Source organism: Nannospalax galili, unplaced genomic scaffold, assembly GCF_000622305.1.
Source record: "Nannospalax galili isolate Female #2095 unplaced genomic scaffold, S.galili_v1.0 scaffold39, whole genome shotgun sequence".
In the NCBI taxonomy this organism is placed as follows: domain Eukaryota; kingdom Metazoa; phylum Chordata; class Mammalia; order Rodentia; family Spalacidae; genus Nannospalax; species Nannospalax galili.
Genome location: NW_008346683.1, coordinates 5243990 through 5261477, shown reverse-complemented (window position 1 = coordinate 5261477; position 17488 = coordinate 5243990). Strand labels below are relative to the sequence as shown.

General features: G+C 38.7%; 1 protein-coding gene across 1 annotated transcript in view; it reads left to right on the top strand.

The window, feature by feature from the left end:
- The window catches only part of Polr3b (RNA polymerase III subunit B), a 114823-nt gene that overhangs the window by 21228 nt on the left and 76107 nt on the right, over nt 1-17488 (top strand). The window contains exons 10-12 of the mRNA XM_008843125.3: nt 5846-5968; nt 10739-10858; nt 13607-13741. Coding sequence (XP_008841347.1) covers nt 5846-5968; nt 10739-10858; nt 13607-13741 — 378 coding nt within the window. The remainder of the gene's footprint in view (nt 1-5845; nt 5969-10738; nt 10859-13606; nt 13742-17488) is intronic.

Here is a 17488-nt window from a genome sequence, read left to right as displayed (position 1 = left end):
ACAGATTCTCAAACATGCCTGCTTTTTCCTTCCTTTCTTTAAAGTTTGAATTTTTCTAGCACAGAAGGAATTTTAGCTTTTCTTACAGGAATTTACAGGGCCCAACGTCTTGTGTACTAAATGAGGAAGAAAATTTTGTCTGCCATTTTAGCATTGCATCTCCAGCAGAGGGCAGTAGATTCCCATGTATCCATATGACTTTTTTGAAAGTGTTAGACATGTGAATATGAATGGTACTGCCCTTTTTAGACCAAGAATGTTAATTAATCATAAAGTTTATAATCTTTTATCACCCATGTTGAAAATGTTTAATGAGGTATATGCATGCATTAAAATCTGAAAAGCTTTAAGTATTTTGAGGGGGGGGCGGGGCTGGATGATCAAAGTTTGATAAAACAATTTTCCTGTTATATTTATCTGATATTTATATTATAAATATAAACACAGGTAGCTGGCTTAAGTCCTGTTAGAAGGAGACTACCAATTTACAGTCTGTGTATTTATGTAACCAGTAGTTAAAATTTCAAGCTTTTTGAAATTATAAGTCTTTACACTATAAAAATTAAGAAAGCCACCAAAAAGTATAGCTACATTTTTATATATTTTGCAGACTTTTTTCTTGTGATGTTTGCAGTATAAACAAGAATTTTATTTTTTATTTAACAGATTTTGGTATCTTTCCATGTTTATAAATTTGAATCTGCATCATCTTTTGTGGGTTCTGTGTGAAGGTTGCACACGAGTGTATTTTATTTTACCATTTTCCTGCTACTTTTTTAGGAACCGTTGCTTTCACCCAGGTGTTCTCTGTACCCAGCCCTGAGATGACCGTCCTCAGTCATACATTTATCCACATTACTGATATACTAGAGAACTTTAATTCTGGAAGTGGGAATGTATCTCTCCTTAAAAACTTGGTAAATCTTGCATATTTTTTCCTGAAATGTGTTAATTAATGATCTGACAAATAGTGTATAAAATTTAAAGTTAGCATTTAAAAATTTTTAGTTGTGATAAATGAATTAAGTATTTTGGTCATAAATATCACTATTTCAGTCTTCTACTCTAGGGATCTTTAAATAAACTGATAGGAACTTGTTTGATAATCACCATTTAGGGTAATCTACTGGGTAATGGTGTAGAGAGTATTGGAGCTCTTACAGTCTTTCTGGCTGAAATTCCATTTTATCCCTTAGCTATGTGACCTTGAGCAGAACTGTCAACTTCTTTAGGTCCTGAATAACTCATCTATCAAGAGGAAACTCATGTACCAGTGTTGCTATGAAGCAAAGTGAGATTGTGCGTGTGTGTGTGTGTGTGTGTGTGTGTGTGTGTGTGCGCGCGCGCGCATGCATGCGTGCGTGTGTGTTTTAAAATAATTTTATTTATTTATTAGAGATTGTGTGTTTTCTTAAAATAGTTTCCAGAAGGGATGCCCTTTCTCTTTCCTTAGCTTTCCTGTCATTTCCTGTCAGGAGCTGGGGAAAATAAACTGGGATGCCAGAAAAGGCATTTCTCTTTTTGTGTTGTGTGGCCCTAACACAGACCTTGACAGTCATTAGGACTTGATGGTTGTTGATTGTAACCAACAATTGGCTAAAAGTGACAAAAACAGCAGGGTTTCCAGAGTCCATGCTGAGTCTGAATATGATGGATAAAGCTTTTAAGACCTAGCTCAGCCTTCTTTATAGACTTGACTCACCACAGAGGTTCTCCTGCCCATGAATCTTCCCCACTTTCCACTTTGTATTCTCATGCTCATGTCAGTTGCCCTAATGGTGGCATCAGTAGCCTGGAAGTTTCTCTTGGAAAGAGGATCCAGTTTCTTGGAAACCAACTTCTATGGAAATGTTTTATTTTTCGAGAGAAGCCATTACAGATTTAAAGAGGGCGATCACAGTTCTCTTATCGTCTACTGGCACTGCTGCTAGTTTGCTTTAAAGCACAGAGATTTCTGAATCTTGGCTGTTTTACGTAGTTCCCTCGTTGGGGCTGTCACACACTGCATTCAGCATCTCACCATTGGTGTCCAAGTCACTCTCTTGTGCTTGTTAGTATTCTTCCTGTTTTCTGCCTTTAAAAGTCACAGTTTGTAGATACCAGAGGAGAAAACTTCATGCATCTTTTTAAAGAGTACCCCTCCTTTGGGGCTGGAGCGACGGCTCAGCGGTTAAGAGCACTGACTGCTCTTCCCGAGGACCCAGGTTCTATCCCCAGCACCCATATGGCGGCTATGAACCATCCTTAACTCCGGTTCCAGGGGAATCCAAAGCCCTCTTCTGATCTCTGTGGCATTCCACGACATGGGTGCACTCACATACATGCAGGCAATACAACTCATACAAATAAAAAATAATAAAATAAATAAATAAATAAAATTTTTTTTTAAAAAAGAGTACCCCTCCTGGATTTTGTCCAGTGTTACCGTTGATTGCCAGGCCCTGGGTAACCTAGGATAAACATTATCTCTGCCATTTTTTCCCCAAAGTTGTTATTGTATAGCATTTTCTTCTGACTTTCTAGTTAGTGGCAATGATGAGATTTCAGGAGTACAAAGAGTATGCATAATGCTAGTTTTCAGGTGTCTAAATTATGTCTCTAAAGTAGAATGACTGGGTATTTTATTCATTTCCATAGCAATATGGCATTTTGTAGCCATGACTACTGAAGGCTAAACAGACCTAAAGTCTGTTCAGTCTTTGGAACTGAAGCTCTTTTGATAATAACTTGACTGAGTTATGGTCCTACATATCAGTGACTAGATATAGGGAGTTTAGTCTTTTTGCTGAATAGCTTTGGCAGTGTTCATGCTTTCTGTACATATGGTGTCATTCACCATGTGTTTGGCATAGCTTTATTCACAGTTTAGACATGTTTGGAGGGCCTGAGCAGTCTGTTTAGATCCTTCATGGACTGTTCAAGAGTGTTAAGCAATTTAAAAATTACCACTCAGATTCAGCATCAAGACAACTTGAAATGGCATTCCATATGATAAATGAGGAGCAAATTTTTTGTTATTATTAAACACCAATGTTGGTGATCAAGTTTGTAGTCTTTACTTGGAGATCACTGAAATAAAAATTACTAAAGTGACCTTCAGTTGCATGGTTTGGGTATTAATTTACATGGTATTAGGTAAGAAAAGGGGACCAATCCCTGGATTCTGTTTCTGTCTCAGACCTGGTCCTGCTATACCATTTGTATGCTCAGTGTCTGCCCCATATCAGTTTCTGTTCACATTTGGGCTTTCCTGTCAGAAGTGAAGTGCTCTGGCTGAAAGTCTATAATGAAGATTCTAAAGAAATGATCTACTGCAGATGAGTTATCTTGCTATTGTCTTTCTTATGTTTTTATCCCATTAGCAAAGTGTATTATTACACTCCAAAGTGTATTATTTTGAGAGACTGATGAATATCATTAACCTTATACTCTAGCTTTTTGTAGAGAAAAATTCTAATACTTCTAACTGGTTACTTGGAGACCCAGGAGGACATGGTGTTCTATATGTGTGTTTGCAGCTCAGCACGCTCCTCCTGAGGAGGTCCTAGTGTTTGCGCCTTTGTTTAAAAAATTAAAACTGGTCACTTTTTGAAGTACTTGGCTTTTATTCATAAAAGGCTATCTTAATGGATTTGTTTAATTTTTAAATAGTGGGGTTTATCTCTAGTAACCATTTGAATAATGCTTTATATCAAATTAGAGATAAAAGGACTACAAAAATTAAAGTAACACAAATGTGATTTGTGTCTTGAGAATTTATTTGTGAAACAAAAGGCTTTTTAAGCCACTTGTGCCTGCCTATAATCCCAGCACTCAGGAAGGCTGAAGGAAGAGGATTAAGAATGCAAGGCCAGCCTGACTCAAAAACAAAAACAAACATTTTGAGTTCAAATATTTCAAAAGTTGTTATTATTGCCTCTCTGGGCTGTGTAGAAATTAGCACCTTGTTGTGTGGCTTTTCTTGGGGAGACATGAACAAACATGCTTTCACCCCAGATAGGACATCAAACAACTGACTCATGAGAACTATCGGGGTGAACCATTGAGTTTGTCAGGATTACAATGTAGGCGAGTGGCTCCAAACGAGGAGCATGGGTGACTCAAAGATCGCTGCAAAACAAAAAGTCCATGCCAACATGGGTGGTTCATGAAAGGTGCACTCTTGGAGCTCTCTGCTCAACTTGCAGGCAGGTCCACTGAAAAATCTCCTCTCCTCCAGCAACTGTTCAGAGCCTATATAATCTTCGAGAAGGACCTCCTGAGGCTTTCTGAGTTTTATGAGCCTCCTTCTTCCCTTCAGGAGGCGTTTCTCCAGTTCAGAGGAAGAAAGCTACAAAACACCTCCTTTTTCTGTTGGTCAAGTTAGGGGGCTGGGTGGTTCTGGCTCAGGGTCTTTCTATCATTAGGATGTCTGTCTGACTACTGTTACCTGATGCTGAGTTGGAAGTGGGGTACTGCTTCTGTGATGGCTTGCCAGCATGGTAAGAGGCTGCAAGTCCTTTACTGCTGGACCTTCCCACAGACTGCTTGAGTGTCTTTTGTGATTTGGCAGTTAGAGCAAGCAGAAAAGCTATAGTGCCTTTTATAACCCACCACCAAAGTCAAATATGCCACTTCCCCCCTTTTGTTTAGAAGTGAGTCAATAAGTTTAGACTGTGCCCAGGGTAACGTTAGTGAGAGAATTTGTGAACATTTAAAAAAACCACTCCAGTCAATATAAAAGGGACACATCATCTATTTAGCATTCCCCCCATCTTCAAAACTTTCAAGACCAAATGTACAGTCATAGAACCTTGAGCTAGAAGGGCCCCAGTTAACCTGCCTCTGCCCTGAAAAAGAAAAGGTGTGCAACAGAGTGGTTGTCATGTCTGTCTGTAGCTGGCATTATCTCAGGAAGAGGCTCAAGGACTCAGGACTTCCAGATAGATGCCCTTTCCGTTGTTTATAGGAAGATCGCCTCCATGCTCTGCATTGGTTTCCTTTCTCTTTTGTATGGAAGACAACTGAGAAGAAGACAGTCAAAGCCTGACTGGACAATTATTCTCTGGTTCTGTCTGCTCTGCAAAGCTGAAGGAAGAATTTTAATGCAAACATGGCTTTCCCCCTAACTTCTAAGAAGTAGATCGTTACCACACCAAGAGAGGCTTGGTGAGATTGTGCTGTGGTTCTCCACATGGCAGAGTTCCAGGCAAATGTGTGGAGGAGTGAGCCTCAGGGCCATATGGGGTTTGCAAAGACCTGCAGCCATGCCACCTTGAAGTACTTAAGGGCGTTCTTTAGACCTGTTAAGTGTGCTCTTAGTTGTTAAACATCTGCTTAAAGCTTGCATAATGTGTGTTATCTCTAGAATACTGGAGTAAAACATCCCTTAGGAAAATTCTTTTGGCATGAATATGAATGACTTGACAATTCTCAGAAAAATAAATCTTGTTACAAAACTAATTGGGGTTCCACTCATTTTCAACATTGCCTGTTTTCTGATTCACTGCCCTTTGGAGGTTTTGCTTTTCAGTTTGCCATTGTAATTGTGACCAGCCCTGTACACTGTGCCTCCAGCCTCATTTCTTCATGAATAGAATCTTAGAATATTTTAACAATTTTAGAAGTTTGTACACATGCAGAAAATGCTTGCAAATGTTTGTTCCCCTCTTCCTAATGAAAATTTCTGTTTCGGGTTCTTATGCAGCTTGGGCTGTGGCTGCCAATGCCAGATGGCACCATTTCTGAGAGAAGAGCTAGCTTTGCTTAGAAGTAATACCCACAAACAATGCCAAATTAGCATAAGCAAATGTCAGTGAGTGAACACAAAGCCAACACTCCTTTCTGTCTTTTCTTCCCTTCCTAGGCCATGGGTGTTGAGAGTGACCAGGAAATTGTACAGATGATTGGAACAGAGGAGCACGTGATGGCTGCATTTGGGCCCAGTTTGGAGGAGTGCCAGAAAGCTCAGATTTTCACACAGATGCAGGTGTGTCCTTTCATGATACCCTTTGCTGTGAATGGAGACAACTTCAGTGCTGCTCATCGATAAGCCACCATTGCAGTGGCTTTAGGGGTAGTGGACTTGGGGAGAGTGTTGGGGAGGTGGGAAGAATGACAGAGAAGGTCTTTGATTCCCACTTTTAGATTAGAGGAGGGAGTTTGCCTTCACCAATCGTCAGCCTATGGTTTCTTAGGTTTTCAGAAGAGGCCTGAATGGACAAGAGGCTTTTCTCATTCAGTTAACAAGTACTGCTTTTTCCCTTTTATTACCTTGAGATTATACACTTTTTTAAAACTACAGCAATTCTGGTATTGAGGCCTTTTCTTAATTATATTATGCATTTTCTCTGCTTAATGTCCTATTTTGGGTACTGTATTAATTACTTTTCTGCTGCTGTAATAAAGCACCATGACCAGAGGCAACATAAGAAGACTTTAATTCTGGCCTGTGGTTCCAGAGTGGCAGAGTTTTTAATGGCTGTAAAGGCATAGTAGCAGGTGGCCAGAGCAGGAAACTGCCTGATCACATTTCTATCTACACACAGGAGGCAGAGAATAGGAAGTGGGACAAGGTTGTAAACCCTCAGAGCCTGCCCCCGCCCCCCGGTGACACACTTCTTCCAGCAAGGTTGTGCCTTCTAAAATGCCCATAATCTTCCCCAAACAGCTCCTCCAACAGGGGACCAAGTGCTTGAACACATGAGCCTATGGGGACATTTCTCACTTAAGCCATCTCAGGGACCAAGCCCAGGGCCCTGTGCATGTGAAGCAGACACTCTAATCTTGAGCTATATCCTCAGCTCTGAATAATCCCTTTCATTCCTGACTTCAGTTGTATATGGTCTTTATCCCAGTTCCTGAATTTCCAGTTACTTCCTTATCAAGAAAGGCCCAAGAATTGTCCCTTTTATCCCTTTAGGGTCATTAGTGATCTCAGCTACTCCTAGGTGGAACTTTGGAATTGAGGACAAGACTCACAGATGGTGATAGGGAACTCTATGTATGTTATACATAATACCAAAATAATAATTGTACTTTCCATGTGGGAGATCCCTTGCAGCCATAGGATTTTACTCAGATAACTGTAAAGTATACTCTGATATCCACTAGGTAGACATCAGTGTGGTGTTCCTTATAGCCCTTCTGGAAGCTAGGAATTCCTCCTCTAGACCTATAATAGACTGTTTTTATTTGTCCATATTTACATTGCCTGTTCTGTGAGATACTACAAGAAGATATAAATTCTAGGCTCCTTTCTTATCACTCAAGATGCAGGTAGAGATAGCATCCCTATGTTATCTGTCTGTGTGTGTGTTCTGAAATTGAATCAGTCTTGATGTTTTTTAGACTAAGTCAACCATTTGAGAAGTTTAATTATCTTGGTTAATTTGAGAGCACAGATCACTAGGGGTTATCCCTCACTACTTTTCTCTTTTTCCTACAGTTAATGAATAGTTGACTCAAATAATTGGGCAAACAGTATCAGGAAAGGGTCTTCGGATTAGGAGATACCATTTTTAGCCTTTATTGGAAATGAAATATTTTGTGGGTATAATCTTCATTACAAACTCAAGTACTAGTGTCCGTGGATCTATGACCATGAAGAGAAAGCGTTAAGAACTATCTAGGAAGTAGAAAGTGCAAGATCTACCCTGTGAGCAGGAATTGGCTCAGCTTTGGGAGATTTGCTTTTCTTTAAAGCTGTGTAGTGCCCTGGAAGAGTGAGTTACCTTAATGGTAGCAGAGGGGCTCTGATGAGATCCTTTATGTATTTTACTTCAAACACCATTATTGTTGCTCAGATAGCCCTAAGTATTGTAAAGCTGAGCAAAGGCTGAACAGTGGGTTGAAAACACACATTCATTTTGTTAATAGGTACTGACGAAAATGTTTAGTTAACTGAATTAGATTAGGCCAGAGAAAAGATGGTGGAAAGATATAATTAGTTAAGCTAAGAGAAATGTTTTGTTTCCCTGAACAAAAAGTGTAACTTTGAAAGTACTTATAGTCTGCATGCTAGATTAATAATAATCTACAGTGGTTGCTGCATTGAACATACAGTTTCAGTTATGAAAACATAAATGTTTTATGCTATTATGGATGGAAATGGAGCGAGTGTGCTTTATTCTGTAACAGGCCTTTTGAAGGTGTGGCACTCGAATGGACTTCTTAAAATGTGTGTGTTTCGTTTTCTTTGCCTCTCTTTAGTCTCTGCTTTCTCTTCTGTTCTGAAGCCTTTGTTCCACATTGGTTATATATGTTTTACATCATTACAAAGGCTCTAGTATATAGAAAGGACATTATTCATTGCCTTTTGGGGAGAGGGTGCTACTAGGGATAGAATTTGGCCTGTGTGTGAACACATAGGGCCCTTACTGCAGCTTTCATACTATGGGACTGGTGGCATTATTTAGTGTTCCAGGAGAGAGGGAACTTTGTGGAACATCAGAAGGGTTACCCTTTTCCTTTGTGTCTCTCTATATACTCCATAAAGAAGTGAAGAATCTTGTGTCCTTTTCCAAGGAAAAATGTTAGCAAAGACACCTACCTCAGTTTTAGGAAAAAAATCAAACTGCTTACTTATATTCCTGAAGACTGCTGACTTGCTTTCATCAGTTAGTTACTACTCACTACCAAGTCACTGCAGCGATGCTCTCCAGGGTCTTCCTTTATTTAAAGCATGTTCTTGCATGGCAGGACCCTGCACTCATGAACTCATAGTATCGGTGGTTGTCTACACAAGACCTGCATCAAGATCGAGCCAGTCAGCATTCCAGCAGGGAGGGGCTCCTGCTGCTCCACCCCTAGCTGAGGAGCTTTTGACAGTTGATGGCTTCTTTAAGGGTGAGGCCTCTGGTAGGTTGACCACATTCCAGTGGACAGCCCCACACCCATGAGTATATGAATAGCATCAATTGTGGGTTATATTTTAAAAAGAGAGGACATGAAGTTGGAAGGGGATGGGAGGCTGAAGCATAGATTTGGAAGAAGTTAGGGGGAATGGTTGGGGGCCAAGTATGTTCAAAATACATTGTATGAATGAATGACATTCTTGAAGAATTAGTAAAAATACTTCATTAAATTAAAAAACAAAAAACAGTGTGCCTTTATAATGGACTTTTGACAGGGACAGCTAGGACCTAAGATTTGATGCCTGAATCTTATCACAGATGAAAGAATTCCATTAAGTTTCAGACACTGTACCAGTCATTGAGAATCAAAGAAAAATGACAGAGTTCTCACCTTCAAAACCTAGGAGCATGGATGTAAGTAGATAATTAAAATAGATTATATGTGCACAAGTCTGTATGTGCAAGGAGTTCAATTGCAGAGAAAGGAGAAAGGTGTCAGAGAGGAGGCCAGAAAAAGAAGTTTCCCAGTCAGGTACCTGGGCGGGCATCCAGGAAAGAGAAGCAGCATAGCAGACCTTCTGAAGAGCTGAAAGCCAGGTTTTTTTCAGTGTGCTGTTGTTGTGGAATAATGGAAACCATAAGATCCTCTTCTTAAAACTTCTTATCATGGAAAAAGCTCCAGCACTTGTAAAGTCTATAGAAAGGCGTCAGGAGCCCAGAGCCCATCACCACCTGCACCAGCTGCCAGCACATGGATGTGTTCCACTCCTCCTCATCCCCTTCTGGACTTTTTCAGTTCATTTCTTTAAAAATAGCTGATACACACCATTTCATTGCTTCTCTGTTCTTTTTTCACAGTATTAACTTTGAAAAAAAAAATCAACTTAGAACACTTTTTGTCTTTCACAGTTATTACTTTCTATGTGCTGTTTAAAGAAATCTTCACCTACCTTGTTAGGGATATAGTCTCTGTCGCTTTTAAAATCTTACAGTTTTACTTTCTATATTGGAGCTTAAAATCTACCTTAAACTAAATTTTCCTTTTGGTGTGAGGTAGAGATCAAGATTATTTATTTATTTATTTATTTATTTGTTATTTATTTTTTAGGGTATTTAGTTGTTTTACCATCAGTTGCTAAAAGGATGTTTTCTTCCTCATTGATTTGCTTTGACACTTGTCAAGAATCAGTTGACTATGTTTTGTGGGGTTGCTTTTGGACATCTGAGTTGCTTCCATTTGTCTTCAGGCCAGTATTACACTCTTTCAGTTACTGTAGCTTTATAGTTGAAATTGGAGTTGTCTCAGCTGTTCCAGACTCTTTGCATAGCCTTGTAAATTTTTAGAATCTTGAACTTCAGAATCAACCAATTTTGAATTTTTTAAAGCCTGTCAGGAATATAATTAGCAAGTATGAATTTATTGGTCAGTTTGGAGAGGAGTTTGACTGTAAGTCACGTTTCAACATTATTGAGTCATGCAGTCCATGACCGTATCGTAACCCTCAATTTTCTTTGTTTTGGTTGTACTGAGGCTCTCAGTATAGAGGTCTTACATGGATTGCTTTCTTTTTAAGGGAAAATACCTCATTCCACAATAATACTCTGAATGAAGAATCGATGGCTGTGTGATGCATACATACAAGGACATTTTTTCTTATGTTTATTTTCTAAATTCCCTGTAATGATCATGAGTCAATTTTATAGGAAGAAAAAAATTTAAATGAAAACGAAACCAATATATTAAATAGGCTTTGTGTTATATTATTATGTCATTGATTTATGGTTTTTTTTAATGTTCTTAATGCAACAGTCTCTGTAACCTGAGTCCTTATCTTTTTGGCTTATAATGATAGCTAGGCACTTAATATGTGATCTCCAGTGATGTTATTTTCTGCTTTTTATAGGCATTAAAATATATAGGGAATAAAGTAAGAAGGCAAAGGATGTGGGGAGGTGGACCAAAGAAAACCAAAATAGAAGAAGCAAGAGAACTCCTGGCTTCTACCATTCTGACCCACGTACCAGTGAGTAATATTTTGCAACTATGGATAATAATTTTGAGATTTTGAATTTTTGCTAAAGAATTGCAAGGAATAGTTTGTACTATTTGAAGTGTATTCCTTAAGAGAGACTTCTAAAGAGGGCTATACTGCCCCACAGGAAATTATCTTCCATTATCAGCAGGTTATTTGTTTTCAGAGTAATGGCTGTATCACTTTTAAAAATGCTTATTGGCTGAGTTCATCTCTATGACCTTGAATTCCAGAGTTTCCATTGTCTGGCCTCTATCACTTGTATGAAGATTCTATCTCATCCATGGTAGTAGATGGTTTGCTTTGTCACCTGACTGATCAGGGTGCAGAGAGAGGGCTGGACCCTGTGTACTGGCCCTCGAACTAATGCATGCTTATTTTCTATTAACTTATCATTACACTAGCCATGTTCGCATGTGAGGTCTTGGCAAGAATTGTCCTCTCTGTCACTTAATATGTATGCTACTCTTGCAAAATTAGAGCTACATGTGTTCCATCATGAATGATCTAATTCCAAGTTTGCAAACTGAACCTTCATGGGCCCACTCTACAAGATGAAAGCTCAAGGGATTGTGAAAGTGAAGAGTGGCGCCTGGGGACCTTCAGGTTCAGTTTTCTTAGTTAAAACACGTTGAGAAAGAAATACAGGAATACAGGTGTCTATTCTGCCCTTTGGCTACTGTTTGTATGTCCTTGATCTAATTGAGAGAATTAGAAAATTCTTGTCATTGAAGCTAGATTTGAACTGAACTTTAAGCTCTTTTGGATGATTGGAAAGATGATTCAAAATTCAAAATAGTAAGAGTAGATAGTGGAAGCAGTAAGGGCTATAGAGATCCCGTGCTGTACTTCCTAATTTTCTTTGTACAGATTTTAATTTTTCTAAATTGGGTTTTTTTCCATCAGTAGAATGAGGTAATACTGTTTCCTCCCAGTGCTCTTGTGATGATTCAGGAATATAATATATATGAAGAGCTCTATTTTCCCAGTTCTCCAAGAGGGTATGGTTTGTTAGGAGCTGATGTTATAACTGCAGGAAGAGCCTTCGCTGTCAGAATACTAGGTATGCAGACCTTTGCTTAATTTGAGTCATAAAGGATGATTTCTTTGTACTTTTGCAAAGAGTTTGAATTACTGTTTTAAAAGTTTGGTTATACATAATATAATATAGTCAGAATAAATGAGCCAGGAATAAAGACTTACAGTTTCCAGAATATTTTAGGACAGTTTTCACCAAGTTAAAACTTCAGGGGCAATGCAGGGACAGTTTTATCAATATGAAGGAGTGCAGTTCTTCCAGGTCTTCAGGGCCCAGGTTCTCAAGAGGACTCTGAGCTGATAGCATCAGTATCACCTGGGAACTTGCTAGAAATAGTGGAAATCTACCCTAGACCTACTAAGTCAGGACCTCCAGGGTAAGCCTAAGTCCAGCTGTCTGTTTTAACAAGTCTCCCAGGTGATTACGCACATACGCAGATTTAAAAAATGTAGCTCTTGGCAGCTCCAAGATGCCTGAGCCTTAGATTCCTTTCCTTTAAGGAAGTATGGAAAAGTCTCCAGGATCCTGCTGCCAATGATCTGTCCCAGCATTCCAAGCTTGTTTTAGTGTCTCATTCCCTTTCTGATCATTCATTCACTAGCACTCCACAAAGGGAGTTGAGATTCCACAAAAAGTCATGCCAGCCATTCTCCATATGGCTGTGGAAATGCCCCTGGGGAATGTGCTCAGTATTAACATTTCAGTTTAGATCTAGGGTTGACTTTTCAGCATGTAGTTCTTAAAAAAGGAGTGTGGGTAAAATGAGTTGGGGTTACAGAACTTTAGAGTATAGCAGGGATGTTTGCTGTACATACTCATATGTATGTCTGCCTGTAAATGTCTTGGGAAAATATACCAGTACTTGTGTATGCAAAAGGATAACATGAACTGGGCTTTTTTGAAAATTGAAAATGTAAGTAATGGGGTCTTCATTTTTCTCATTAATAAGCAAAGTTATTAACAGTTAGAAGAGTTAGATGTTCAATGCATCTTATCCAACATTAAAATCAGAAAAATAAAATGGAACATAGAGTTTTATAAATATTAACTGAGAATATAAATTGTTTATTACTACTGCATAGCAAACAACTGCAAACCTCAGTAGCTTAATGTAACTGCGTATTGTATCTCTCATGGGTCTGTAGTTTACTAGCCTTCATCTGAAGTTGGGGAGAGATTCTCATCTTAGGTCTGAAGTTGCAAATAGCAGACTGGAGCCATCTGAAGGCCTCCCTGGTCTGGATGTCCACCATGGCTTCCTCACTCACAGCAAAAGCCAGGGCTTCTCTCCACAGTGTCCTGGATTTGCCCATCTGTGCCTCGGGACTCTAAAGGAAGATAGTGAAAGTGCCATGAGGGGAGGTCTCGAAGTGGCTTAGCATCATTTCTGCTCCATTTTCTTGGTCAGACTCACCACTGGCCAGTGCAGAGTGGACAGTAGGCTTCCATCTTGAGTGAAGGAGTGGCATGAAGAACCTGGGAATTGAGGCAGGTGCAGTAGTCAGCCACCACAGGTTCTAAAGAGAAGAAAAGTCCTCAGACCTCTCAGGACGTTAATAGACTAGTTAATTTCTTTGAATAGAGAGAATTAGAACAATTCATTGCTTTATTTTTCTGTAATAACATTGATTCTTTTTTTGAGGTACCTCAAAGTTTAGAGTGCATTCCCTCAGAGCTTTTCTCTGATTTCTGAATTACAGGTTAAGGAATTCAATTTCCGAGCCAAGTGTATCTACACTGCCGTGATGGTGCGAAGAGTAATTCTGGCCCAAGGAGACAACAAAGTTGATGACAGAGACTATTATGGTAACAAGCGATTGGAATTGGCAGGACAGGTGATTTTATGATCTTCTGTGAGAAACCTTATTTCTTTTATAAAAATTTGTTTTATATTCATTTTAAATAGGCATGCATTCAAATTGAATATAAATTATATAAAGTTTGAAGTATACCTTTTCACACATGACTTATTGTCCTAGACAAGAATTTTTTTCTATGAAAAATCTATATTTAAATATCCCAATAATGTTACCTTTGTTATTTCTTTTTTCTTTAATATTAAAAAAATTTTTTTTAGAAGAAGCATTTCATTACAGCTTTAACATACTCAATAACAGTTTCCAGAGCAAAGATACATCTCTTTCAAAAGTAGTTATAAAATATTTAGGTTCACTTTGAATTAATACAGTTATACAATATTGAACTCAGTATAAACCCTGTAAGCCATAAAATTGAATGAGTTTTTAACCTTTAAAAAAGATCTCCATTTCATTTTAAAATATACTGTTTCTTACAGAAAGATTCATTGTTTTTGCTAATAACACTGAGATGTTGGCACATGCATCTCTAATCTGTATGTATCTGATTATTACTAGTCATAATCAGTTGCGCTCAGATCCTTGGCACCTGTGTATGTTTATAAAATCATCAGATAGATTTCAATAGTAATGCTTATCACCTCTACTAATTAACATGACGTAAATCTTTATGCTCCCTCCTCAAATATAATTCATTCTTTAAAAGTTGTTGATTTTTTGTGTGTGTGTATATCACACAGAACATCCCAAACCATCTTATTCAACTATACACTCACTTCCCAGATGGCACCCTCCCATAGCCTCCCTCCCCAGACTAGAGCCCTTATACTCTGTTATCCCTGCTACTGTCTGCTGTGTTGTCAGCACCGCCAGCCATTCCCCACTACTTGTCCATCTGGTGAACCTAGTCAGCCTATCCAGAGGTCTTTGTATTAGGAAGGTCAGTGGTTCCTCATCTTCCAGCAATGAGTTGTCAATATTCCTTTAGAAAAGATTGGGGTCTGCTGTTCATTTTCCCAGTTCTATCCTGGGTTACTCTCTGGGAGTCCCTTGGGCCACCCTGGCCAACAACTCAAAAGAAGGTATCTCCTATCTGGCATTGTTGCTTGTTATGTAGCCTTTAGCTATACATAGGGACTCTTAAAAATTATATTGGCCCCGCAGTGGAGATCTTTTTTAAACGTTGGAACCTCATTTAATTTTATGTCTTATAGAGTTTATAATGCATAAAAGATTATATAAGCGTAATAATTCATCTGTAAACCTAGAATAAAAAAAATTATATTGGCCCCTTTAATCTTTGGTTATACTTTCCTTTTGGGTGTTTAAAGCCATACAGTTGGCCCAGATAAACCAATTTATTTTTTCGCTTAAGGCCGTTTGAGGATTTGTTCCTCAGGGGTCACAGGGGCTTGGGAGGAGCCCCTGGCTCCTTTCTTTTACCAGTTCCATCTATGTGAAGATAAGTCAAAGGTCCTGCTCGACCATGGTTGGCTTCATTTGGAAGCATTGAGGAAATGATCCCTCTGTGTTGACCCTCCTCTTTATAGACTGGACACTGGTTCAAGTCCATCTGGTGGGGTCTCCTCGGCTTCCTTGATCAAGAGGACAGGTGACCCACCACCATTATAGGACATTTTGAGAGATGCTCATAGTCCCCTGGAACTAGTCGACCTAGGAGGGCAAGGAGCAAAAACTGTCCTTTATGTCCCTCTGATCAAATTAGTATAGGCCTCAAAGTATGTCTGTTAAACATCCAAGAAGGTTAGTTCCACCAGTCTGGTATTTTTAATTACTGTGTGCCATGTAGATAAATCTTGAGCAAAGACCAGTTGTTCTTAGATAAACCTTACCTAAACATATTTCTTGATCTGCTATGTATAATTTGTCATATGTTGTTGGACTAATATGGTTCCCTCTGGTTTTTAAAACTACCTAGGCCTGATTTATCTCTCACATTGCCTAACCCCTCCATCATGGTTTCCTCAATTAAGGTGCCCCATTTTTTCCCCTTTCTCCCTTAATAATACCCTTCTCCTATGGTCCTACCTCTCTTGAACTCCTTCTTTTCCTTTATCCCCTAGTTTCCTTGTATACCCTTCCCTCGCCCCTCCCTTAAATGAACCCAATTTTTATCCATATCTCCCTTATTAATGCCTGTTTCCTACTGATCTCCTCTTTCAGGTTCTTTCTTTTCCTTTACCTCCCTGGTTCCTTTCCATTATCCTGGTTTCTGTAGTTATGTCTGGATACATACTCACTTATCAGGGCTTGGTTCTAAGATCCACATATGAGGGAGAACATATTCTCGTTTTTTTTTTTTTTTCTGAGTCTGTGTTACTTCACTTAGTATAACAGTTTCTAGTTCCATCCTTTTACCTGCAAATTTCATGATTTCATCTTTCTTTATTGCTGAGTAAAACTCCATTGAGCCACTCATCAATTGAGGGACACTTTGTTATTTCTTCTTGTCTGCTGGGTTTGGGTTTCATTTGTTGTTGCTTTTTAAGTGTGTTGAGTTGCCATGTTAAGTCATTTATTTGCTGCAAATTTCATGATTTCATCTTTCTTTATTGCTGAGTAAAACTCCATTGAGCCACTCATCAATTGAGGGACACTTTGTTATTTCTTCTTGTCTGCTGGGTTTGGGTTTCATTTGTTGTTGCTTTTTAAGTGTGTTGAGTTGCCATGTTAAGTCATTTATTTGCGTTCTTTCCGATTTTTTAATGTAGGCACTTAGAGCTATAAACTTTCCTCTAAGGACAGCTTTCAGCGTGTCACAGAAGTTGTTGTATTGTGTATTGTCCTTTCATTTAGTTCCAGGAATACTTTTATTTCTTTCTTAATTTCTCTTTTGACCCATTCATCATTCAGGATTGTGTTGTTTAGTTTCCATGTATTCATGTGGTGATTAGGGCTTCTTTGGGTGTTGATTGTAAGCTTTATTGCATTGTGGTCTGATAGAATGCATGGAATTATTTCAGTCTCTTTATATTTGTTGAGGTTTGTTTTGTGACCCAGTGTATGGTTGATTTTGAAGAAGGTTCCATGGGACACTGAATAGAAAAGTATGTCCTTTGGTGCTTGAGTAGAATATTCGGTAGATGTCTATTAGTTCCATTTGATATATGGTATTGTTTAATTCAAACGTGTCTCTGTTAACTCTCTGCCCTGTTGACCAATATAATGGAGACAGTGGGGGTATTGAAATCCCCTACTATTAATGAGTTGGAATTAATCGGGGTCTTAAAGTCCTATAGTATTGTTTTTATGAAGTTGGCTGCACCAGAGTTTGGTGAATATGTGTTCATGATTGTAATATCTTCTTGATTGATTGTTCCTTTGTTCAAAATGAAATAGCCTTCTTTGTCTTTTCATTTTAAACAAAGGAACAATCAATCAAGAAGATATTACAATCATGAACATATATTCCGACTGGGGAGTTTAGTCCGTTAATGTTTAATGTTATTAATGAAAGATGAGTATTGAATCCTGTCATTTTTTGTTTTGTTGTTTGTTTACGTTCTTGCTATAGCAGTACTTTCACACAGTTATACCTTCATTGAATTTCTTTCTGCAACCCCTTGGGTATGGTCATTCCTTTCTTCACCTCTTTGTATTGCTTCCTGGTCTCTGAAGGGCTGGTTTTGTGGACATGAATTCCTTCAGCCTATTTATGTCATGGAAGATTTTTCTTTCCCCGTCAACTATAAGAGGAATTTTGGCTGGATATAGTAATCTGGGTTGGCATCTGTGGTCATTTAA